A 26,144-nucleotide genomic window follows, 5' to 3' on the forward strand; every position below is an offset into this window, starting at 1 on the left:
CACGGAAAATTTAAACCACATAAAATTGAAAAAAGAATTGGTGCAGAGACCATATTGTGGCAAAAACTGATAAGCAACATCATTCCTAATGTATATGGCGAGACCATGGTGAGAAAAGAATAATGGCACCAAGTTATACCCTTGAATAAAGAATTCAGTGGGATCGGAATCCTCACCCACTTGGGTTTCACTTAGTGCCAAAACAGCTGGCCTGTTTAAAGCAGTATGGGAGTACACAGAAAGAAAATTCGCTCTAAGCCCACGAATATTACAATAATCTACCCTGAAATTTCCAGCCATTGCAAATAAAAGAATAACAAAAACCAAAACAGACGAAGACTATAAAAAAAAATATTACTGCGTTGAACCACGGAATTCTATTCGATACACTCCACTACCAGTGTTATGCCTTAGTAGTGACAAGAATCAAATCCGGCCCTGTTAGTACGAAACAGTACAACAGCTGGCTGGAGATACATGTTGGTTGAGGCGTACGTCCGTCTGCAATTTAGTGGCACCTTAAGTAGGTAGGTAAGTTATTTCCTCGGCAAGACATTCAAGATAAGGACTGCTAGTAGATACTCATTCTCATACAAACCCCAACTAAATTTAGTTCCATCTCTTTAGCTATGCTTGCTTTTTTATAGGTTTGGTGGACAAAATTATAATTATTTTTAAACGCCTTCTGCTGTTTCAACTATCCTTAGTAACTTTGTTTTTTGTTGGTCAAAGTTAATAAGGACATTTATTATTATAAGGTTTGGCAAATAAAAAAAAATAGGAAGCGAAACAGTCCCTAGAGAACCAGGGCCTAGTGACTGACAACTCTCAACCATTCCTGTATATGGCAATCTAGTTTGTATGCATGTCCAGCAGGATGTCAGTAATGTTTCGACTCTCTTTTAGTTTCTCTACAACTTTACCGATTACTCGGGGCGATCATAATCATTGCGTTATTCACGAGAAGTGACTACGTTTTAATCACCAATGCTGTAGTAAGTTTAGGTAATCTTAAAGTCTTGTTCAATTGATAAAAAATCCATTGAATGTCAAATTGACAGCTGAGTTTGACAAAAATATTAATGTCAGCGCTACCTTAAAAAAACGAAATGAATTACACTAACCCTGAGGTTTCACAAGAGTAAAATCTAATCCAACTTCTCTTTCGAAATCTCATCCGCAATGCAGTGTTTTTTTTTTGACTGGGCATATTATATCTTGCCATGAGCAACTTCAAATGTCACATTTGACACAACGGTTAATCTGTTGTTTACTTTTTTATTGATTTACCTTTTGCGTCGATAGTAGATGTCCAATGGAGACCCCAACCCCAAGTAAGATCTGATTACTTTAGTATTTTGTTTGTACCTTTATTCAAGAAGTCTTCTATCCTTAACAATGAAAACTCCATTGCTTATATTCTAAAGGACCAGTTAGTGTTGTTCTTATATAATAATATTATAAATTAATAAGTTTGCAGTTACAATGATAGAAGCTTTTAAGCTTAAAATTGGATTTACATCTTCATAATGCAGAAAACTAGAATTAAACCTGAAAGTGGGGAAGAATACGCCATTAGTTTTAAGTCCTATTTTTTACTTCCTATAGAATGTTATAAAATTTTGACAGTTAAGTCTCCTCGCAAGTCTTCACGAAAGTATTATGAAATAAATCAAAAAACCTAACAGCATCCAAGCAGAAATCAAATGCAAATACATGTAAATCAAACATTATAAGATACGATCACTTTACCTTAGTATAAAACCATTTCCATCTGAATGCGTTCATAAAAACCAAGTTAAAAGATAAAATTCCCGCCAGTTTTAAACAAGCCTAACTGTCAAACAACAGAGTCAAGTCATAATAAAAAAACAGCACAACAAGAAGCAACAAGAATTTTTGCATCCATCCACATTTAACGTTTAACCGCATCCGCAATAAAAAGAAAACAGGAATAATTGCTCTTTTACAACCTTCTGATTCCATTTAAAACCAATAAAATTTAAAATTAAAAATGGCTTTCGAAGTGCGTACTCCCGTAAATGGTTCGATGTTGCGAAATTTTGTCGGTAAAACTGTGAGTCTGTTCGTGAAAATAGAATCCGAGAGTAGCAGTTTATCGATTCGAGCCAAAACTACCGATGATCTGGACGTGCGGGTCACCCTACCAGAACCAATCAGTGCTCGATCATCCGATTGGGTTGAAATAATTGGAACTCCTGCTGGAGCTGACGCTATTCGTGCGAGAGAGGTAAGTTGAAAAAGGAAAAACTGGTTCTGGTTCTTTTAGACCAGAAATGTGAGTGCACCGATTAAATGCAATGCTATTTTTCTAGGTTATCCTGTTTGGTGGAAATCAAGATTTAGATGTCGAAGGCTACAACATGATGGTACAGTTTTGGAATCATAGCAAAGACATCTATCGGCAGGGATAGATCTTAAAACAAAAAACGAGTAATTCTTGTCTGTGACATCAAGTTCGGGTTGACTGGCCCAGAGGCTCCTTTCCTTTTAAAGGATAATTTCCACTATAATTACATAAGTTTATTAAAATTTTCTTCAAAAGTCGCCACATTAATTTCAAAATTTGTATTTCTCTAAATTTTGTACGTACAACTATTTTTTGTTTATTAAATAAAGCACCTATATTATAGCTGAAGCATTTTTAATTCTAGCCCTCTTCGGAGGACGAGTCAGTTTCATCTTCAGAGTCGCTCTCAGTTTCCTGGGGTCTGTTCAGGTTGCGCACCATGAAACAATCGCCACCTTCCTCATTTGGTTGTTCTTCGGAGTGCTCACGCTTCTTGGTGAACTTCTTCGGCCAAATGCCGGCCTTCTCGTACTCCTTGACATGTTCCGGTGTCAAAACTCTACAAATTTCTGCCTTCACTTTGTCTCCCTCCTCGATCGGTTCGACGAGGACAAAATCGCCGCGTTTAACCCAAACATTCCTGCGAAATTTGGTCGGCATCGAGACTAAGAATTTCTCCGCATCATCTGAACCCTCGACTTCTAGGAGATTGTTACCTCGGCTGCTAGTCACACGAACGATTTGTTGATTCGCCGTTGGGAGCTCCAAATCATCGTCCATCATCTCCTTCATGACATGTTTGTTGCGAGTAACACGAGACATGATATAAAAACAAAACAAATCTAACAAAAGAAAAATGTTATCGAGTTATTTACTTTGACTGATTGAATGATATTTGATGGTACTTACTTCCTTCACGAGATTGATAACTTTGCAATTGAATAAATGTTTTTTGAGATTGTTATATTTTTTAAATGCATTTAAATTGGAAAATTTAATGATTGAGGCAGCGCAAGAGCCACAAAAAGTTTTTCAAAATCTCGTTTTTGCACGTTTATCCTGAATTCAGATTTATGACGTTTTTGTGTTTTGGCAGTTGACAGCTGACTACATGAAAGTAGAAATCTATTACCAAAACGAATGGACGCATTCAGTAAGATGAAAATTGAATTTAAGTGATTATGGAAGTGTTCAAAAAGTTGCAGATAATTATTTTTATAGTTATATAACTTTTTATATATAACTTTTTCAGGCGCCTAAGTTTATTAACAAACGATCAAACTTGACAAACAAAATAATGTCGTCTCTTTGCTTCAATCGAATACTTAAAAGCTAGCCGGCCATATTTCTAAGATCTACCGAACTCGAAACTTACTAGAAGTTGACTTTCCAATTTTGTTTCTGAATTCTTACAATAATTTAAAATCGAACTAACTGTTAAGAGAGTAGTTTTTTTATTTCCACATTTGTAGATGATTTTTCATCAAAATTAAATTAAAATGTCACGATGACAGCTTACAAAGTGACAGTCCTTAAGTTTCCTTAACTGTTTTAAAGCGTTCGCTTAAGTTTCATGAAATGTTTTAGGGCGTTTACTTGTAAATGAGAAATTTGCGAAACTTCGGTTATATTTTATTGCTTTTCAAAGTAAAATGTGCAAATTCCTGAAATCGTTCACTTGCTGCTTTGTGATCATTTCAAATAAGCAATCATTTACAATTTTTAACAACTTACTTACTTAAGGCTACAGTCCTGTGTGAACTAGGGTCTCATCCAACCAACTTCTCCATCTAGCTCGGTCCCTAGCTAGATGTCTCCAGTTTCGAGCTCCAAGTTGGGTGAGGTCACTTTCTACTTGTGCGCGCCACCTGATCCGCGGTATTCCTCTACTGCACTGTCATGTGGGTGTGGATTCGAAGACTTTCCGGGCCAAAGCATTGGTTTTCATGCGTTATACGTGACCCAGCCATCTTAGTCGTTGGACTTTTACCCTTCTGGCTAAGTCTACGTTGCTGTACAGCCCGTATAGCTCGTCGTTCCATCTTCTCTTCCACTCCCCTTCGATGCATACGGAACCGTAGATCACACGGTGCTTTCATCTGCTTTTGTCATAGTCCATGCTTCTGCACCGTAAAGCAGGACGGGGATGATGAGGGTCTTATATACCGACACTTTGGTCCCTCGAGAGAGGACTTTGCTACTCAATTTACTCAATTGCTTTCTTAGTCCAAAGAAACATCGGTTAGCAAGAGTTATTCTGCGTTTGATCTCAGCGCTGGTGTTGTTTTCTGCGTTTACAGCGGAGCCTAGGTAGACGAAGTCCTTGACTACCTCAAAGACATCACGCTGAGTTCTTCCGATTATGTCAATGTCATCAGCATATGCCAGTAATTGGACAGACTTTTGAAAGATAGTGCCTCTAGTGTTGACGTGTGAGCTCTGCACTATTCTTTCAAACACGATGTTAAAAAAATCGCATGACAGCGCATCACCTTGTCTAAAACCTTTTTTGACATCGAAAGCTTCTGTTAAGTTGTTTCCAACCTTTATAAAGCAGCGTCAATTCTCCATGGTTATCCTGCACAAACGGTCTCATCCTCGTCCATGCGGCCATGAAATCGAAGAAAAGATGGTGGGTGTCGATTTGGTGTTCTTGGGTTTTTTCCAGGATCTGCTGTAATGTGAATATTTGATCGACTGTGGACTTTCCTGGTCTAAGACCACACTGATAAGGACCTATCAGGTTGTTGACGATGGGATTTAGACGTTCACATATAACGGCAGAGAACATTTTGAAGGCGATGTTAAGTAGACTGTTTCCTCTATAGTTGGTGCAGTTAAGAGGGTCTCCAGGATCGGGCAAACAATACTGAGGTTCCATTCATTGGGCATCCTTTCTTCAGACCATATCTTTCAGATAAGTTGGTGCATGCTCCTAACCAACTTATCTCCAGCTGCTTTAAGGAGCTTGGCATTGAAGCCATCCGCTCCAGCGGCTTTATTAGACTTCAGCTTAGATATGGCAATTTTTAACAACTTACACACTGTAAATCATTGACCTACTAGATATGGACTGTTAGTTGCTAACTTCGCGTTGGTGTCATCTGTTACTTAACTTTACTAGCTCTGCTGTAGACTCAGCGGAAGTATAGAGTAACTTTTGATCATTATAGTGGTATTTGGTTTATTTTGTCAGACTTTACAACAATAATATCCTTAGGTTCTTTGATAAAGAAAGATTTTCCGAGGAGAGAAACAACAGATGGCGTTTAAAATTTTTTTATATTTTTTCCCGCAAAGATCGCAAGGATAGCTAAAGAGGTGTAATCGCTAATAAAGGGGGTTTTCTGTGAGACTAGGTATCGACGAGCAGTCAGTATCTAGTATGTCAGCCTTGTAAATACTTAGTATTGTGTTTTGTGATTGTTAGGAACTTTAAGTTATCCTAAATTGTTTCCAACACAAAATGATTGAAAAAAAATCATAACTTAAAGCCTTTTCATAGAATGTAGCAGAAGTTTTATTAAATTAATTAAACGAGAAATATTTTTAATATGTAATAATAATTATCCTATTTACAAACCTTTGTTCTGTTAACAATTATTAGTTAATAAATAACATGTATGTATTTTTAAGTAGCTAACTAAATATTTTAATTATATATATTTTTTTGAGTTTAACTATATTTGTGTCTACGAAACAAGAAAGCAAACAAAAATAAATTCAAACACATTAATTCTATAATATTATTCAGTCTACTTTTTGAGTCGATTCATTAATCGGTCTTTTAATCCACCAGGTCTCATCTTCATGGGTTTCAAACGTGATCCTGATGCTGCAGTTTGTTTCTCCTTTGATTTTTTCAATCTAAATTTAAAAAAAATATTTAAATTCACAAAGTTACAATTAATTAATTTGAAATATCAAACAAATATTTACAATTCATTCCACAGATAAGCGATTTCCTTCTTCCAAATGTCCTTAAAATCATAAGTGAAATTTGTCCAATAATCAAAGAACTGTCCAGGTGTGGAATTCTCTAGAGTTCCTGATTTGGGTATGAAATGGTAGAAACGCATTGTCTCGATAAACAGCTCTTGACATTCTTCTAAAAGGTTTCGTAGCTCTTCAACATTTTTGTCAGCTACTTCAATGAAATCTTCCATCTTTTTCTTAAAAGGCTGAAGATTATTCTCACTAGATTTGAGTATAACTTCTTCGGTTGTTTTCTTGCAGGCTGAAAAAAAGAAAGACAAAATTCTAAAATGTACATACAAATTCCTTTTTGACAAATGAAGTTGGTGACAAAACAAAACTAATTTAAATTAGGCAATTAAAAGCTAATTCTGAAAAAAGTTGCCAGCAACTTTAGGAAAAACAAATATTTGTAAGATGAGCTATCTTAAGTTGCCTAGTGGCATCTAGACTTAGTTTGACTATTTTCGGACATTTTGCTCTTAAAAATCTTATTAAAACGAAGTTGAGCATATTTTGTTGCTTAAAAATAAGTAACAGAAAATTTTGTTTGCTATCAGCTTAGCGATTTCGGTGTTAAATTCAACATTTGCATTACTTTTAACCGGATGCGATATTAGCAAAGACCACCAATAGCTTCTTAACTACGCATTATTTGGAATAAGCAAAATAACTTACCACTCAATTTTTCATTCAGTTTGATAATCTGAAGTTTAACCTCATCGAAATCCACCTGCACAGCCCTTTCCACATCCGATGGTTCTGGTATTGGTAACAACAACTCTGGCAACGCGGTGCCTTCCTTTCTCCGTCTACTTATATAAGTTTTCACAATAAAGTGCAACAAAGTTGTTTTGGAATCTTTCGATTTAACATCCTTAAGTTTTCCCAAAATTTCCAAAGTAAACCCATCAGCTTGACCTCTCGTTCGATTCCCTCCATTCATATAATTGCCCAGAGTAAGAATTATCGAGAAGACCAGCTTCAAATCCTCACATGCCATCAAGAAATTTGACAGATCCTTAACAACTTTCAGCTTTCTCTCGATCAATGAGACTGCCTCTTCGAATTCAGATTGAAAGACAATACACGAAATACGTTCCGCTGAGAATGAGATTTGTGCGATTTTAAGAAGGAACTTTTCCGGCGAATCCAAGGGTATTTCTCCTTGGGCAGCATCTTTTATCATTTCCAATTCCGAACTGGTCGCTTTAATTTCCATGATTTGCTGAAGAATTTCCAAACTCACCACAGAAGTGTCAACATGATAAATTGCATGCTCGATTTCGGAAATGTCAAAGTGTAAACTTCGAGCAAATATGCCAACATTTTGAGAACGCTTTGTATCAAGAACTTTAACCGTCTTCACAATAGACTTGGCTTTTTCCAATTTGACTTTTGGGACAATTGCTTGCCGCGAGAAGAGTTCAGTGAATTCATCGATGTTGTCGAGATTAGTTTCATCGATTTCTTGCCAAAGCTCTTTGGAGCCATTTTTGTTAGTAGCGCCATCTGAAACGTCTTCTGTTTTAGCTGGGTTTGGTGCTACGATCCGAGTCCAATAGAGAGGTTTCATAGCCTTAGGAGGGTTGACTGCATTTTTCCGAAGAACTAGAAGACACCAAGAAAACAAGTCATTAAAAGTTAAACAAAATAAGGAATGGATAAAAAACTTACTATTGGTTTGAAACCAACCGGTAGGTGGCGCTGGAAATGGAGTTGGTGTCGAAGTCTTAGGAACACCCGGGGCAGGAGGTGGCGTTGAAATGTTTGTGTTTAGGTGTAGACCAGGGGGAGGAGGGGGAGGTGGCTGACCTCCTGATGATGACGGGGGAGGAGGTGGAGCTGGCGGTCCAGCTCCTGGTGGGGGCGGCGGCGGAGGTGGGGCATTGGCCATCGGCATTGGCGGAGGTGGCGGAGGAGGGGGACCTCCTTGAACTGGCATTGGTGGAGGGGGTGGGGGTCCACCACCACTAATTCCTGGCATTGGTGGTGGAGGAGGAGGTGGTGGAGCTGGTCCGGCACTTTGTAAAATTGGCGGAGGAGGTGGTGGCGGTGGTGGAGGAGGAGGTACGTACGCTGGTGGTCTCTTAGGAACAGACACATCGGTCTCATTAAAACTCGTCTGAACGAATTGGTCAACTCCACCCTTCGGCGGCGTCTTGAGCTGAGCACGACATCTCTGACAAAGATCACATTGTGCGTCTTCCAGAACACTCGTTTGAACTCCAATTTCTTCCCTCTGCTTCTCGCTATTCGACACATCCTTTGCGTCTTTTTCATAAATTGTCACTTCTGTGGCATTCAGCGCCTCATTAAGTGGAAGACATCGTTTTGATAATTTTGGTCGTGTAGCCTGATGATGTTGCTGAACAAGCAACTCATTAATCACTCCATGGACTTCATTCAAACTATTGCAATCGAGAATAGCCTTACGAAGCTCAGCGGTTACCACCTCAATAGGGCTGTCAACGTGCAATCCTTTCGAAGCCCGAACAACACTACTAGCTGGAGTACTGCAATAGGGCCAAGCTGATTCCTTATCAAGTTTTCCAGGTGTCATTGGAATAGAAGTTGTTGGTAGTTCCGTATACCGCCATTGATACATTTGAAATGGCTAAACAAAAATAAATTAAACACAAATAAATTAAACTTATTGTTAACTCACGCTTCACGCAGAAAGAAATAAAAATAATGAAGTGTTGGAAATCTTCAGTGATTAAATTTATAGATTTACTATTGAACGCATGAGAAGAGCGAGTGTCTCAGCTCTTCAATAAAAATGTGCATCGAACAGATGATGCATGACAAAAGTAATGTGATGCTAAGTTTAGATTGTTTTATATTTTTTTAATGACTCCGACCTAAATTAATAATAAACTTTTGCTGATAAGAGGTTCTTTTGAAATGGAAATTTTTGCTATTTTAAGTGGAATGAAGTTGAACTTATTTGAGAATACAATTGTTTAACATTTTTTCTTGGTTAATCAGAAAACAATTATCCACTTTGACAGCTGTTTGTTGCAAGTTCATTGGTGCGATAATTGATTTGATTGATAGTTTATTTTTGTTAAGGTTTAATAAACAATCTATAATTATGGGTAGGTACCCAATTAAGAAGAAATTAATTAACAATTCGGTTAGTTTCATACAAGTTCAGACTTAAGATTGCCCTAGGAATCTGATTGGTAATACAAGGGGTCACTCATTAAACGCTCCTTAATTCTAAATTTTAATAAAACAAAGCTTGTGTGAGGAACCATCACAGACCTTGAAACATTCCTCTCTTTAACCCCACTTGATCTCTTCGGACAGGTAGCATGCAACACTTTATACCATTCAAACAGACTAGTTTAAACCCTAGTAGGCAAACAGCAATCAAAGTCAATGTCACAGATTCAAAATGAATAACATTGCATTGAAATTGGCCAAAAACGGATTACTCCTTCATCCAAAGCATTGATTTATACTTGGACAATTTAATTAAAAATAAAGTTTCTTTCGAAACTGCAACCAACAGATGGTCTTTTCTTGATATTTGTTGGGTTTTGACAAATCTATGGCCGAATATTTCCGAAGAAATATCAAAATGACATTTAGAGTAGGCCTCAAGCATATTTATTGATTGCTATCCTAAAAGGTCATAAGTTAATGGGTGCATCAACACAACAAACGAGGAGGAGGTATTGGACTCTTTTCATTTCCCCACAGTGAATAACTTAGTCTAGTTTACAGAAGGAAAACATGAATAGCAAAAGAATTATTGATGTCCCGTCCTTGCCACCTAAAGGAATCCTGCAGTTTAGGAAGGCGCCGTCGCCACTAACTCTCCGCCAACCCTTTACCAAAAGTTAAACTTCTAGTTCTGATTCTATCCTAGAAGAACAATGTATCGAGAGAGATTCGAGTAAGAACCTAAACTATCGGGGAAGGTACGTCAGCTCACATGATTTGATTTAGGTTGGTCTTGCATGGGTGTAAACAAAGACACTTACGAAAAATACGCAATAATACGGCTTGAGCGATGCTCAATTCTTGAGATTGAGAACGTCGCGCAGTCCTCCTATGGAATAGAGGCTACTTTTGGAACAGGCCATGGTAGTTCTCTTAAAGAGAAACTTATGAATTTGCGTTCAACTTATGCATCTCGTGAAAAGCATTCTATACAAGGAAAACGTACTCGAGATATGGCGTACCAAAGTGTAATACAGAGCGGGAGCAACATAAGAAACCTGAAATTCTTTAGATCGGCGTAGTGGCCCTAAATGACTACCGTGCGGAACTCCTGTTTTGTCAAACAAAATTCAAAATCATTTCTAAAATTAACTCGATAAGAGCTATTTTAAAGGTAAGAAGAAATTCAGGGAAAAAAATCAATTGTCTTCAGCTTAAATGTGACGATATTATGAGATAGCTGCAAACTTCGCATCGGAAATACAGTTAACTTAAAACAGTATTGGTCCCTATGCAGTGGGATAGAAACTGCCACATTTATTTACCCTCCAGATGGAGTTAGTGAAGGCGTACACTCTAAACGACTTATATTAAGGCTCTCTTTCCGCTTTCTCAATTACTATAGGGTGTTTCAGGCATGGCTTATAGCTATAAAATGATGTTTGTAATGGCTTAAAGTAAACGTGATATCAACACCTAATACCAGGATTTTCTTAGATAGTCAGGCTGCCATTTAATCTTTGGACTCTGTCCCTACAAACTCCATAGCAGCACATAACTGTCGATCTTTTCTAATAGAGATGCCATACTAGTTAAACATTCACCTTTGCTGAGAGCCGCCGCAGCAGGTCAAAGACACATTCCAGGAAACTGTAAAGCAGATGAACTCGCCAACAAACTTACAGCACTACCCATTCTACCTCTTTTGGCACACCAATCGCGACGTGTAAGTTTTTGGTTCGATAAGACGCAACAGTCCGTTAAGAACTAGGGCCTAGTGACTTACAACTCTCAAGCATTCCTGTGTGCGAGTACTGTTGTCAGGGATTGAGGGGCCTACAGTTCTAAGCCAGATCCGAACGGCGAATTTGAGAAAGCATTTTTCATGACAAGAATTACTCTTAAGAATTTGTCAATTCCTCGCAAGAGGCAGTACCCGTCAAAAATCTTTAGATGGCACAGGCTGGTATTGAACCCAAGACCCAAAACCAACATCAGATGGACTAAAATCTCCAATTGTCAGGCAAAATAAAACTATATGGTCTACCCTAGATATATAGAGCGTTCAAGGTGCTTGATATTTCTAAGCAGATTGCATACAAGATCTATAATCGGTGACCTAACCGGCTTCAGTATAATAAGAAAGCACGCCATTCGGCTAGGCGTATTCTAAAATGACTTTTGCATAAGCTGTATGCATGAAGAAGACGAAGAAACAGTTCTTCAGTTCCTTTTTACATGCCTTTTTTTAGCTCAATAACGCAAGACTTTCCTAGGAGAATTCTTCTATAACGAATCTCAAAGACACTAGTCTTTCATTGGATTTCCAATTTGTATCAATGAATTTAAGAGAATGAATAAAGATTCATGTGGTATCAAAATGGGCAGACAACTGATTCCATGACGGACATCCACTCCAACCTAACCTAACCTATGAGAAAGTTGAAAAGCTTAAGAATAATCAATGAGCCTTGTTTAGGGTATTTTAAGAACTTATGCGGAAATGCGGGTAGATTAGGATTGTCGATCATTTTTTCAGAGAACGATGTTGTTGACTACATAAAATATTCTTGCAGTTGAAATATCAAATATCACAAGCAACTTGTTCGAAAAACTTTGGAATTCAAGTCAGCTTTGGAGATTGTTCTGCAATTATTAATGTCGGACTTGTTCCCCTTATTAAAGGCTGGTGTAATAAATGCCTTCATTTACATGGCTAGGAATTCGCATGAACTTAGAGGTTAAGCGAAGAAAATGGGATCCTACTATTGATTTACATTTTTTTCAAGACAATTAGAGGAATTCCAGTTGTTTAGTTCATTATATTTATTTAAAGTCAAAAATCGTCCTAAATTCAAAAATATTATCTACAGGCATACCTACCCATTCTTCCAGAAATAGGCCTTATCGCTGATGATGATATCTGAATAAAAATTAAGGTCAGTTTCCAGATGCTCCCGATATATAATTTAGCCAGCATCCGCCTTTGTCTTTTGTTACCCTCAGCTTCTGGGTCAACTGAATTTTGTATTTTTTGTTTGCATATATAAGATTGCAATTGTTAAAAGGAGACTTTCACTTGTCCTAATCGAGTAATTAAACAAATGTTTTCTCTCTGACCTACTTAACTTTTGACAAAACTCAATTTGTTCATGGGTGGTTCCCAAATAGGTTGAAGGGCAAGTCTAAAGTTTAAAAAGGCTTAAGCTTGTCAATAGGCCATTGTTTAAATATATGTGCCTTTACCTGTCTATTTTTACCCTACTTCTAAAACGAACGTCATAAAATGTTGGCCATAAATGCATCTGCCAAAACAAATTGAGGATACACACAATACAATACTTCCATATAAAACCCTCATATACGCTCGGTTAACAGGAAAAACTAACTTAAATGTCTTACAACAAAGTTTGGCCTTTCCTGGGCATTACATGTCCTCCATATAACCTAAGTCACTTTTCAAGAATCGTGTCAGTAGTTGCACAAAACAACTTCAATCTAAAACGCTCAATTTAACTGAAACTGATGTCATCTCTACAAACATACACATAGAAACATACATACTCGTACAAACAAGTGTGTTACTTGTCCTTTTGTTTCCTTTTTACCGGAGAAACGGTCACCGCACAATTGTCCTTTTTTCCAGTCCATTCAAAAAGGCTTGCACACAGAATGAACTTTTTGAAGAACAAAAAGAAACAACAAATCTTTGAGTGTAACGCGTACATTCTCTATGGACGATGACGATGAGGAAGACTAGAACGACGATAACGCGAGACGCACGGGTGCAACGGCTGCTGCGGAGGAATCATCTGAGAAAACTTGTTCTTAGGATTGCTCCAGGGTAATCGACTAAGACGACCATGATGATGACAACAACGAGACACTGTAAATAAGGGACGATAATGGTGACCATAACTGCTAGAGTGATATCAGTGAGATGCAGCAGCATCCTGCATTCACCATGGTTATGGTGATATGGAGGAGCTGCAAGAGCTTCACTCCAATCCCATTGCGATGTGTGTGTGCTTAGGTCCTTTCAAACAAAGTCATCTTAGTTCAACCCAAATCTCCAAAGTTTAGAAACTTGAACGATAGCATCCTTTTTTCATCGCCTTGTGTCTTCGTATGCGTCTTCGCCTTCAAGTCACAAGGATTTTCTGTTTTTCTATTTTATTTTTTTTTAATTTTTGTTTGTGTTCGAGTCGAGATTTAGTTTCACTTTAAAGTTTTACAATTCTGGGAAAACTGATGAAACTTCATTTTCTTGGATTGCACGGAAAAGCTGCACGAGTTAAAAAATGAAAAATAAAAACAACCACTCAATGTCATTGTGGGTGTTTGAAAGTTGAGTCCTGAATGCACGTGCAGCCAGCCAACTTAGTGGTGGTGTGCTGAAAGGGTTACTAACAAAATATAGATATAAGGTCTCAACTCAAGTTGACTCGAACGTCAACTTCGACATCCTCTATACTTTTTACAGAGAATCTTTATATTTTTATTTTGTTTGTAAATAAAAATCCAAGCCACTTAGGAGTTTCTTCTGTTTCACATTACAATACGTATCTACAAAAAAAAAACACCCTCTGAAGATCTCACGACATCAGAGAATCGATTTCAATTTATGAAATAAAAATAAGAAGAAAAGTGAACAACTATAATCGCTTTTCGTATAAGAAGAGAGATTTTCTATTGAATTCACTTTAAACGGCATCGGAGGAGTGAACCTTAATCCTTTCTATGTATACTTTTTATCCTGAGTCCTAGAACTGGTCCAGGTTCTGAAGTAGAAGTATGAAGAACAAGATCGAAAAGACTCTATGTCTGAGGGAAGTTTTAAAATTGAGTAGCATATGGAGGCTATAAGTCGTTTGATTGTTTGTTAGTTGGCATTAGAAGAATTGCTGACAGGTGATGGTGTTTTTTGCTGCTACTTCTGATACTGGTCGAATTGAATTCAATTTTTATCCTGAAGACATACTTATACACATGTATGACGACAATTTTTATAGTTTTTCTTGGTCCAATAAGTTTGGAACATACATTGATACATAAAATAAGGACTGTTAGTGATGAGAGGTTTTTACTGATATACCATAAGTGTTATAATACTGAGTTGTTTTTCTTTGATGGTTTGGTTGAAGGGTTTAGAGATTCCTTGGCGTTGACAATGGATCATGAAAATGCGACCACATCAAAACTGTTTTTCAGCTTATTATTTCCCTTCTACAAAAAGCTCTTTTTTTATGAATCAACTTAGGCAATGTTTATTGGTTTTTGAAAAAGATAAAAGTAAATCAATTCAAAAATAGAACCGCAGTGGGTAATTGGCAAATAATATTTCTTCTAATATGTTTTTGTATTTGAAAACGGTTATTGCGTTATTAAGTTCTGTAGATAAAACATTTCTTCGAGAATTTTTCACGGGAAATGGTGCACTTATTTGTTATACTCACGAAAATTATTGACGGTAACATTCAATGCTAAATTAGTTTGAGGTTACCTGTGTTAAAAATATGTACCCTTTCAGAAAGTGTTTTTCCACTTTTACTTTAAGAACTTTTTTGAAATAAGAAAAACTGTTGTGTAAAGACAGACATGGGCGAAACGTAGCAAACACAAAAACTTGTTTCAGTTTGACCTGAATCCCACTAAATTAACCAAGAAACTAACAGACAAAAAAGGTCACCTACTGTATACTTGTTACAACTTTATTTTTTCGAATATGTACTTCTTTAAAGACTAAAATGAAAATTGTGTTTGATTTAAATCTGAAAGCCATTAGATTTCTCAAAATAAACTTAATTGTAAAAGCACGTTGTTTTTAATTCAATTTTTACATATAAAACTTTTGAATTTTAGTAAAAACAAATATTTTTGGTATGCAAACATTTGTATTGGATTACTGTTATTTTTAGTATAAGAAAATTTAAAACAATTTCCTAGAGTAAGTCGACTAAAATCTTAATTAGTCCAAATCTGAAGCCAATCGACCCAACGCTTATGGCTGAACAGACAGTTAAACGGACTTAACCAGGGGAGCCACTTTTTTCGCCTTCTCTACCATCGTTATATCATTTTTGACTAAAGTTCGAAATTGCAAAACCTCCGTTAGTGTTTGTGGGTAAAAAACTGATATTTTTCAAAATTTCATTTAAACAGGTGTTGCTCGAAAATTGCATTTAGAGTGAGATATGTATAGGCAAGTTACCCAATTCTGTTATACACTTCAGCTTTTACCATGTACTGCGACACCTTGTACAATTACATGTTTTTTTTGGAATGGAACTAAGACGAATTTGTTTTAAATACATTTTTAAGAATGTGGTAAGCAATAAATTGATTCAAAATATTCATGTTTTTATGAGCAAGTACTCGAAATTTAAAAAAAATGATAATTACAATCTATGAATACAATCATAGTGAAATGTTCCACTACATGATTTTTTATACATACGGTGAGTATACGCCCAAATGAACAACTGCATTTTTGTACGTATGTACGTACTGATATCGACTTGAAAAAAAGAGGCTGAAATGCGACCCACACTGATAACTTAACATCCCGTCTGTCGATTTGTCTTGCTTTAAAGTTTTTCTATATGTATCAATTTTTACCAAATTTGCGTTCTATTTTTGTAAATTTTATTTTTTATGAAAAAACGGACTGTTGGATTTTTATATAAAATTACTGAATATTGAAAACAATATTTTCTGTGAAATAAAATTAGTTTGAAACCAATATTTTTAATTTTTGAAAAGCTATTTAAGCCGAAAGTAAATTTTTACCAAGTTTTAGTATTGTTTTTTTTAGAGTTTTATTTTTTGTAAAAAATTAACCAAATGTTGAAAACAATATTTCTTATAAGATACAATTAGTTTGAAGCCAATATTTAAAAGTTTTGAAGATATATTTGAGCCGAAAATCAATTTTTACCAACTTTTATACATTTTTTTAGGTTTTTATTTTTTGTAAAAAAAACTGTCTACTCGATTTTTCTCAACATTTTTCAAAATGTTGAAAACAATATTTCTTATAAGATAAAATAAGCTTGAAACCTAAATTTAGAGTTTTTGAAAAGATATTTGAATCGATATTCAATTTTTACGAACTTTGAGTAATGTTTTTTTTAGATTTTTATTTTTTATAAAAAAACTGTCAACTCGATTTGTCTTAAAATCTTATCAGATGTCAAAAACATTATTCTTCGTTGCGAAAAATTGTTTTGGAGATGAAATTATATTTCAGTCGTAAAACCGTTATATTGATTTTTTCCTGATACCTGTTTGGTATCACGTTACAATATATTATATAAAATTAAATTCAAGTCTTTAGCGTTTTTGGTTCGTAAGATATTTAAGGTTAACCAAAATGTTCACCTTTTTTCAAACTGCTATGGTAAAAAAACCACCCACGCAATTTTCTTGAGAGCCCTTTCTGCATCTTTATGCCTTATTATCTGAATAACAAAATTTATTTGAAATCGATACCTCTTCTGGTTCTTGAGGTATGGACGACGAAAAAAACGTAGCGATCGCACGCACAGACATCTTTCTAAAAATCTTTTATTTCGACTGTAGGGACCTTGAAACGTCGAGAAATGTCAAAATTTTCAATTTGAAAATTTACAATAACTTCGTATGGGAAGATAAAGAAATGCAGAGAACTTTCAAAAAATTGAGCGGTAAAAATATGATCTCCAAAATTATTTGTATGCATCCGTGAATAACGTTTTTGACATCTGTTAAAAGGTTTGGAAAAATTGAAATGGCAGTTTTCTTACAACAATTAAATCTTTAACAGAAAACAGTACTAAAACTTGGTAAAAACTAATATTCAACTCGAAGATCTTGAGAATAAATGAAGGTACTTAATTTAAAATCTTTTAGTTAACATTTCAAAATTAGTGGGTTAAATCTGGTTTGAATATTTAAATATTTTTGACAGATACTGCAATATTTCTTTTTGCGGAAAAATGTTAGATTGTAAGATTTAGAGAAATTTTAAGGTGTACTAATTTAAGAAGAAACCTCCACTAAAAAAATTGTTCGCAAGCTTACTTTGAGTTCAAGATTGATTAGCTCTGGATTTAACTTGAAGTTTTCAGCACTAAAAAATTGCGACTAAGAAAATCCAAATGGTATATTTTTTTATAAGAAATAAAAATCTTTAAAAATATGGCACTCCTATTCATAAAAACTAAGTCTCTACAAAAAACATTGGGAGCAAGAATTCATATTGAAAATGTATGCAAAATATTGTTTTTTACTCAATTGAAAAAAAAAATTACTGGGTAGTATGAACTTGGTCATAAATAAGTCTGTTTAAAAATATTTCCTGAATTTAAATATTTAAAAATAAACCTTAAAAAAGTTTGTTTTCAAAAATTTAAATGCCATTTTATTTCTCACAAAAACCTTAATTTTTCAAAATTTGTATTTAAAAATCATTAGAGCGTTTTTTTTTAATTAACATTTTATACATACAATTTTTCAATTTTAGTTTAGAAATATTTTTGGTATGAAGTTATTTAGAGTTTATATTTAAATTTCGTAAAAAAATATTAATGCTTGTTTTAAAAATCAAAAATATAAACATATATTATTTTTAAAGAATGTACAGAAAATAAAATTTCAGTCGGTTGGTTTGTTCCTGAGAAAACTTAAAAACAAAATAACGGTTCTTTAGGGGGTACCCTAACCAAAGTTAAGAAAAAATGTTTAATAAAAATCTATCGGTTCATTTCTGAGACAACATAAATTTTCGTTTTTTGACCAAAAAAAATAACAGAAAAAAATATTTAACACGAAGCGACTTACAATCGACCCAATGGTTTGGGCTGAATGGGCGTGGGCAGACTTCGATAACGTTATAATGTCATGTTTGATTAAAATCTCGAGTTCGAATTTTTTTTAGAATGTAAAACTTTAAACTTTTCTTGAACATATTTTTAAAACTTTTCTTATAAAAGTATAAAAACTTTATAATTCAGATAATGCGTTAAATCCAGTAAATAAATAAACTCTTATTTGAGCCTAAGGTTGTGTCTGTAGATGTTACGGTTTTAAGAATACAGTTGTTCAAAAATTATCTAAAATACGTTTTTTAGCGAAAATCAACGAATTTAATACTAAATAAAAAAATAGTCAGTTTACCATATCTATGGAGTAAGAAGATTGATAAAAGAAGAAGACAAAGAATAGTATTGGTCTATATCCCCCCTGTTAGCAGGAATAAGTAAGTTGACATACAAAATCGAAGACTGAAAATCAACGGGAACATCTTCATTATTGTGATGTAACTTTTCTCAAAGGCAGCAATTCATTCTTTTAAAAAATGTTAGTAGTGTCAGAAAATAATTGTTTTCAATCTCAAAGATAAAAATAACAGATTTAAAAAGTATTTTTTTTTAACTTTAAATAGGAAGTTATTGTAATGGGTCCGATTTGTCAAATTGAATATTTTGACATTTCTCGAAGTTTCAAGGTCACTAGAGTCAAAATAAAAGATTTTTAGAAATTAGATTTTTAGAAATATGTCTGTACGTGCGTGTGTACGTAAGTTCGTACGTTCGTACGTTCGTACGTCCGTACGTTCGCGACGTTTTTTTTCGTCGTCCATAGCTCAAGAACCAGAAGATATCGATTTCAAATAAATTTTGTTATAAAGATAAAAAAGCAGACAGATGCAGAAAGTGCTCTCAAGAAAATTGCGTGGGTGGTTTTTTTACCATAGCAGTTTGAAAAAAAGGTGAACATTTTGGTTAATCCTAAATATCTTACGAACCAAAAACAAAAAAAAAAAACGCTAGAGACTTGAATTTAATTTTATATAATAAATTGTAACGTGATATCAAAGAAATATAATTTTTGAAAAAAATCCATTTAACGTTCTTTTTTTATAAATCAAAAAAAATGAAAAAATGTGTCACCTCCAAAATTTTACGAATAAAATATGATTTCATCTCCAAAACAATTTTGTGCAACGAAGAATAATGTTTTTGACATCTGATAAAATTTTGAGAAAAATCGAATTGACAGTTTTTTTTGTAAAAAATAAAATTAAAAAAAAAATAAAAGTATATCTTTTCAAAACTTTAAAATATTGGCTTTAGTATACTTTTATCTTTCAAAAAAAATTGTTGTTAACATTCAGTAAAATTTTGAAAAATCGAATTGACAGTCTTTTTACAAAAAATAAAAAAACTAAAAAAAATGTATAAAAGTTGATAAAAATTGATTTTCGACTCAAATATCTTTTCAAAAATTGTAAATATTGGCTTTAAACTAATTTTATCTTTCAAAAAATGCTGTTGCCAACATTCAGTAAAATTTTGAAAAAAATCGAATTGAGAGATTTTGTATAAAAAATTAAAAACCTAAAAAAAATTAACAAAAGTTGGTAAAAATTGATTTCAACTCAAATATATTTTCAAAACTTTGAGGTATTGGCTTTAATTTACTTTTATCTTTCAAAAAATATTGTTGCCAACATCCAGTAAAATTTTGAAAAAATCGAATTGACAGTTTTTTCACAAAAAAATAAAAACCGAAAAAAAATTAACAAAAGTTGGTAAAAATTGATTTTCGACTCAAATATCTCTTCAACAATTTTAAATATTGGCTTCAAACTAATTTTATCTTATAAGAAATATTGTTTCAACATTCAGCAAAATTTTGAAAAAATCGAATTGACAGTTTTTTTACAAAAAATAAAACTCTTAAAAAAACAATACTAAAACTTGGTAAAAATTTACTTTCGACTCAAATAGCTTTTCAAAAATTAAAAATATTGGCTTCAAACTTATTTTATTTCACAGAGAATATTGTTTTCAATATTCAGTAATTTTTATATAAAAATCCAATAGTCCGTTTTTTCATTAAAAATAGTACGCAAAATTTGGTAAAAATTGATACGAGTACATATAGACAAACTTTTAAGCAAGACAAATAGACAGACGGGATGGGAAGTTATCAGTGTGGTTCGCATCCCAGCCTCTTTTTTAAATTTTTGTATGTTATTGAGAACTATTTTTTTCAGTAACCAATGTCTTTGTCAATTTTTGATTAAATATTTAGTTTTTGAAAAAACAGAAAGCAATTATTTTACTAACTATAATATTTCTTAGTCAAGTAGTCTTTTCTCTGGACAGAAAGAGCCGTTTCCTTAAAAAGTATTGTATGGTTTTTATTTTGCTAGGTGTTAATGACGTTTGCCTTAAAAAAAGAAGTTAAGATGCGATCCACACTAATAACTTCCCATCCTTTCACTGTCTGTCAATTTGTCTTGCTTCAAACTTTGACAAAATATTCATAACAATATTTTGTTATAATTTTAAGTCAATATCCTTCTTTGTTCTCCTAATACTTTAGTCGATTTGTTCGTGTTTTTTTATAAAAGTTGTCAGTTGAATTTAAAAAAAAAAATAATCTTAAACTTACCAACAACATTTTGCATATGATGAAATAGTTTCGATATCAAAACCTATGTTTGTTATCGAGTTTTAGTCGAAAAACAAGTTTAAAAATTTTAGTAGCATTTCTTAAAAAATTCTATTTCTTATATAAACATAAACTATTTGGATTTTTTAGAGAAAATTTAGCACATAATGAAGTCAATATCTTCATTTATTCACGAGATATCGAGAATAGAACATCAATTTTTACTAACTTTGTGAATCTCATTTGTATAAAAACTGACTATTGGATTTTTATAAAAATGTTATTCAACTTTCAACCATTCCTGTGTGCTAATTATGACTGGAATGAAGGGAACCTAGTTAATGTGCCGAATCCGAAACCTAATTTGAGAAATCACTCTTTAAGCTGTTTAAGAACTACTTTGTTAGTCTTCAATTGAAGTCTTTTTCTATTGACGTATTAAAAAAAAAAACTGTCTGTGATACGACCCACACTGATAACTTCATATCCCGTCCGTCGATTTGTCTTGCTTAAAAATTCTTTGGTTTTCGTGTTTTGCTTAAAAAGTAGTCAGTTGAATTACTCTTAAAAAATTAAAAATTACCAAACAAATCTTGCATATAATGAAATAGTTTCATTTCAAAATCTAGCTTTGTTAACGAGAGTTTAAGTCGAAAACCAATTTTTACATATTTTACTACCATTTCTTAAAAGTTTGTTTATTTCTTATATAAGCAAATACAAATCGAATTAATGAAATTAATTTTGAGTCAATACATGCTATTGTTCACGAGATATCGAGAACCGAACATTAATTTTTACTAAATTTGTTGGATGTTTATACAAAATTTACCGAATGTCGAAAACAGTATTTTAAGTGAGATAAAAGTCAATATTTTTATATTAAAAAAAAAAGACTTTTGAGTCGATAATCAATATTTTGTTTAGGTTTTTATTTTTTGTAAGAAAACTGGCCAATCGATATTTCAAAAAAATTGTATAGAACGTTGAAAACAATATTTTTTTATAATATAAAATTAATTTGAAGCCTACATCTCCAATTTTTGAAAATATATTTGAGTCGAAAATCAATTTTCACGAACTTTTAGTAGTGCCTTTTTAGGTTTTTATTTTTTGTTAAGAAAATGTCAATTCGATTTTTTTTAAAACAATATTTCTTGTAATATAAAATTAGTTTGAAGCCAATATTTTTAATTTTTAAAAATAGTCAAAAATATATTTTCGACGACTTTTATTAATTTGTTTAAGTTTTATTTTTTGTAAAAAAAAACTGTCAATTCAGTTTTTTTTAAATTTTACTGAATATTGACAATAATATTATATTTGAAAAGATGAATTAGTTTAAAGCCAATATCTTAAACTTTTGAAAAGATATTTGAGTCGAAAATCAATTTATGCCATTTATTATTAATTTTTTTTTTTAAAAACTGTCAATTCGATTTTTAACAATATTTTTTACAAGAAATTAATTAATTGAAAACCAATATCTCAAAATTTTGAAAAGATATTTGAGTCATTTTTTGTTTATAAAATTTTCGAGGTGATAAATATTTTTTGTTCAGTTTGTTCGATTTAAAAAAAAAACTGTTAATTGGAATTTTTCCAAAAATATATTTATTTGTTATCGCGTTACAGTTTATAATATAAAATTTAATTCAAGTCTCTAGCTTTATTGGTTCGTGAGATTTTTTAAAGTCCTTTTCTGCATTATAATCTGTATACAAAATTTATTTGAAGTCAATATCTCTAATGGTTCTTGAGCTATAGACGACGAAAAAAACGTGGCGAACGTACGGACGTTCGAATGTACGAACACACGCACACACAGACATCTCTCAAAAAACTTGTATTTCGATTCTAGAGACCTTGATAGAGAAATGTCAAAATTTTCAATTCGACAAATCGGACCCATTACAATAACTCCCTATAGTAAGTTAAAATATATAAATACTAGGTACTGATTAAATGCATTACGACTTCTTAAACAACAGTACTACAATACTTCCTAAGTATTGTTAATTGGTATGGAGCCCACCGTAGCGAATATTCTCTTTCTTTCATTTTAAGTAATTTTGTAAAGATATTTTTTGTATTACTGAAAGACTTGTAGAAACGGCTTACGAGGTTATGGAGGATAACCATCGACAAGCAATTTTAAACTTCAGAGTAAAGTAACCTCCATTTTCAGGAAAAACTATAAAATTGTACCATAAAAACTCTTTTAAGTAAATAATGTGTCTAATGGGCTATTAATTGAAGAGTAAAGTACAAAACATGATTTTTAACCTCAATTTCTAAAGAGTATCTACTTGATGAACAAGCTACTAATCACTCGCTATATACACAATGTACATTTCATTAATACCAATAAATATCTACTATACACTTAACCTACATAATATATACCTATACATCAACATATCATTATCAATTCTATTAAATTTACATAATTATTTAAGCATAAGTATGTATGAATATGAAATTCAAAATACTCTTCAAAAAAACGAAATTCAATTAAATAATAGTTCTACTCGTACAAACTATTTATACACAAGTATTGTAAAGGTACATACATATCTCACAAATCTCTCTATTCAAAACAATGTAGGTACATAACATAAAATAATTATAAAAGTGCTCCTTCAATATAATTTAATCGATATAATAACACCCAGCACGATTCATTTATCTATGTACTCTATTATATTTCCCCGAGAGTACAATATACTGATGTGTAGAGGATAATACGGTGCTGATCGAATGCGGGTAATAAAATAATGAACGTAAGTACCTTTACCCATTCTATATAAAAGCAATCTCTCTCTAATGCACGCACAAATTACTTCTCTGTCCAATTACCAAATAATGTGGACGCACATTTAACACACCTCAATAATAATAATCCTTCACAATAGCGCACTATTCAATAACAATAGTTACGTATGTATTGTGTATGGCTATGCTTATAAAATTATGCTTAAAGTCCTTCATGTTGACATACATACGAACGAATACATAGAGGAGGTACATGCCTCAATAGTCTAGGCCTATTAGGCTAATTTTAACATAATCACAGCGAGTGGTCCATATTGTGGCCTTGGAAGAGCCAACCAATATTTGGGTCGCCTCATGTCGCTAGCCCTAGGGACATTTTATATACAGATCTATAAGGACATTCTATACATGTAATGTGTATGGGAGTGTGAACGCGTCGTCGTCGTCGTCGTCGTGTAGTTGTCGTCGTCATCGGGGGAATTCTTGACAAGTGGACTTATATTGCAGGAAAGTCATGCACCATTACCACACATAATCACTTATACGAATTTAACCGAAAATTTGGTCGATATTAAATAGATTTTCACAAAATCAATGCATTATCTTGGATAGGTGTGTGGTTAAGGGTGCAATGGTATATCTAACTGGGGGTGTGTTTGAATTCAGCGGATTATATGATCTGTGAAGTCTAATTGATGAGCTTGGTTTTAAATAACAATTAACGCACTAAACTTAGTGAATTGAATACAAAAATTGCAGTGAATTTTATTATAAGGGACGTTCTGTGAAGTTGGCGAGATTGGTCCTTGTGTTAAGTGGTCGCAAGTTTGGTACCTTTTTATGCCAAGACTCACACTTGAAAAGGGAGAGATAGTTCACATTAGTTTTGAAGTCCCAAATATTGCTTTACTGGAAAAGACTGAGTCGGTTAAAGCATTGCACATTCTTGTAGTGCGGCTAAAGTACGAGTCACTGAAGTCGACAGTACGACCGAAGTTGGGCTCGAGGGTATACTGATGAGCATTTGTGGGGACACGGGTACTAATGTTGAATTTCTTGAGGGGAGGAAAGCAACTCACTATTTCTCCAGATCATAATTCGTTAAAATATCGTTCAATACTGTCTAAAAGACTTAATAAGTGAGTTGCAATACCGGACTTTAGATATGCATTTTACTTAAGCTTTGGGCATATACATTCTTATAGATAAAAGCTAGATCAGAGGGGAAGAAATACTTCTTGCATTACCTTAGAAAACCCAAACATCAAGCTGCAATATTTGAAAACATAGCCAAATTTTTGCATGATCAGAAATTAAGGCAAAAAATACTACAATGTCCCAAAGGTAGTAAAAATGTGTGGTCATTTGTAAAAAACGTACGAAACACCACGTCATCCTCGGTTCCAACGCTCGTCCACAATGACACTCCCTATGTAAGCTCGATTGATAAAGCCAATTTGCTTGCAGCACATTTTGCTGTTAGTTCGACGCTACTGGATAGTGTCATGAGTCCTCCTGTTCTTGAGAGCGTAAATGATTCTATGGGACGAATCTTTTTTCGCACTCGTGCAGTCAAAAGAGTACTGAAAGACCTTGACATACACAAATTCGCTGGCCCGGATAGTATTCCCCCTATTGTTCTGAAGAGGTGTTCTTCAACGCTGGCAAAACCCCTGCGTAAGCTTTTCCATCTGTCCTATTCTACAGGTCTCTTCCCGAGTGGATGGAAAACTGCATTTGTCCAGCCTGTCCCTAAAAAAGGCGAATCCTCCTCTCCCTCAAACTATCGTCCAATTGCACTTACGTCCCTTCTTTCTAAGGTCATGGAAACGCTGATTATTTTTCAGCTTAAGAAATATCTTGAAGAACGGAAGCTTCTTAATGACCGACAGTATGGCTTTCGTAGCAACAGGTCCACTGGTGATCTCATGGCCTATCTCATCGAACAGTGGAACAAATCTTTACATCGTTTTGGAGGAAGTAAGATTATTACACTTGATATTTCAAAAGCATTTGATAGAGTTTGGCACCAAGCTCTCTTATCGAAAATGCGTGCGTTTGATATCGATGAATCTCTTCTTCGTTAGATTAGAAATTACCTTTCTAACCGTTCAATACAAGTTGTATTGGATGGTTTCAAGTCTGAAATTCATAAATTAAATGCTGGTGTACCAAAGGGCTCCGTTTTGTCTCCGACTCTCTTCCTTATATTCATAAACGAACTTTTGTCTGTCACTTCTAATCCATTAAACTGTTTCGTCGACGGCAGTACCCTCAGCTTTTCATATTCGTTTCTGATTCACATCCTTGTTCTTCAGATGTGGAATTTAAACGGCAGCGTATGAAGCAATAAATTCTACTATATTTTTGATTCCCCACTTAACAATGGTGCAAAAGTCAGAATTTAATGAGTTTATCATACATTGCTGTTGAATATCCATATCCGGAGAGCAGGGTTTTGAACTTA

General features: G+C 33.7%; 3 protein-coding genes across 5 annotated transcripts in view; 1 reads left to right on the forward strand and 2 right to left on the reverse strand.

Annotated features, from left to right (window-relative positions):
* Positions 1–1,859: 1,859 nt before the first annotated feature.
* Positions 1,860–2,653, forward strand: LOC129949758 (uncharacterized). The gene is made up of 2 exons (XM_056061397.1): positions 1,860–2,251; positions 2,337–2,653. Exons 1-2 carry the CDS (start codon positions 2,015–2,017, stop codon positions 2,433–2,435), a joined length of 336 nt encoding a protein of 111 aa, XP_055917372.1. The 5' UTR covers positions 1,860–2,014; the 3' UTR covers positions 2,436–2,653.
* LOC129949757 (probable RNA-binding protein EIF1AD) lies at positions 2,575–3,355 on the reverse strand. The gene is made up of 2 exons (XM_056061396.1): positions 3,221–3,355; positions 2,575–3,153 (listed from the first exon to the last, which is right to left on the reverse strand). The coding sequence occupies exon 2, from the start codon at positions 3,131–3,133 to the stop codon at positions 2,672–2,674; it is 462 nt and encodes a 153-aa protein (XP_055917371.1). The 5' UTR covers positions 3,134–3,153; positions 3,221–3,355; the 3' UTR covers positions 2,575–2,671.
* Positions 3,356–5,950: 2,595 nt separating this feature from the next.
* Positions 5,951–26,144, reverse strand: part of LOC129949002 (protein cappuccino) — a 171,284-nt gene continuing 151,090 nt past the window's right edge. For all 3 annotated transcript variants that reach the window (XM_056060185.1, XM_056060186.1, XM_056060184.1), the window contains 4 exons: positions 7,964–8,903; positions 6,965–7,897; positions 6,251–6,548; positions 5,951–6,178 (listed from right to left, as the gene is read on the reverse strand). In XM_056060185.1, coding sequence (XP_055916160.1) covers positions 6,067–6,178; positions 6,251–6,548; positions 6,965–7,897; positions 7,964–8,903 — 2,283 coding nt within the window. In that variant the 3' untranslated portion in view covers positions 5,951–6,066. The remainder of the gene's footprint in view (positions 6,179–6,250; positions 6,549–6,964; positions 7,898–7,963; positions 8,904–26,144) is intronic.

The sequence above is a fragment of the Eupeodes corollae genome, chromosome 3, assembly GCF_945859685.1.
Source record: "Eupeodes corollae chromosome 3, idEupCoro1.1, whole genome shotgun sequence".
NCBI classification, from domain to species: Eukaryota; Metazoa; Arthropoda; class Insecta; order Diptera; family Syrphidae; genus Eupeodes; species Eupeodes corollae.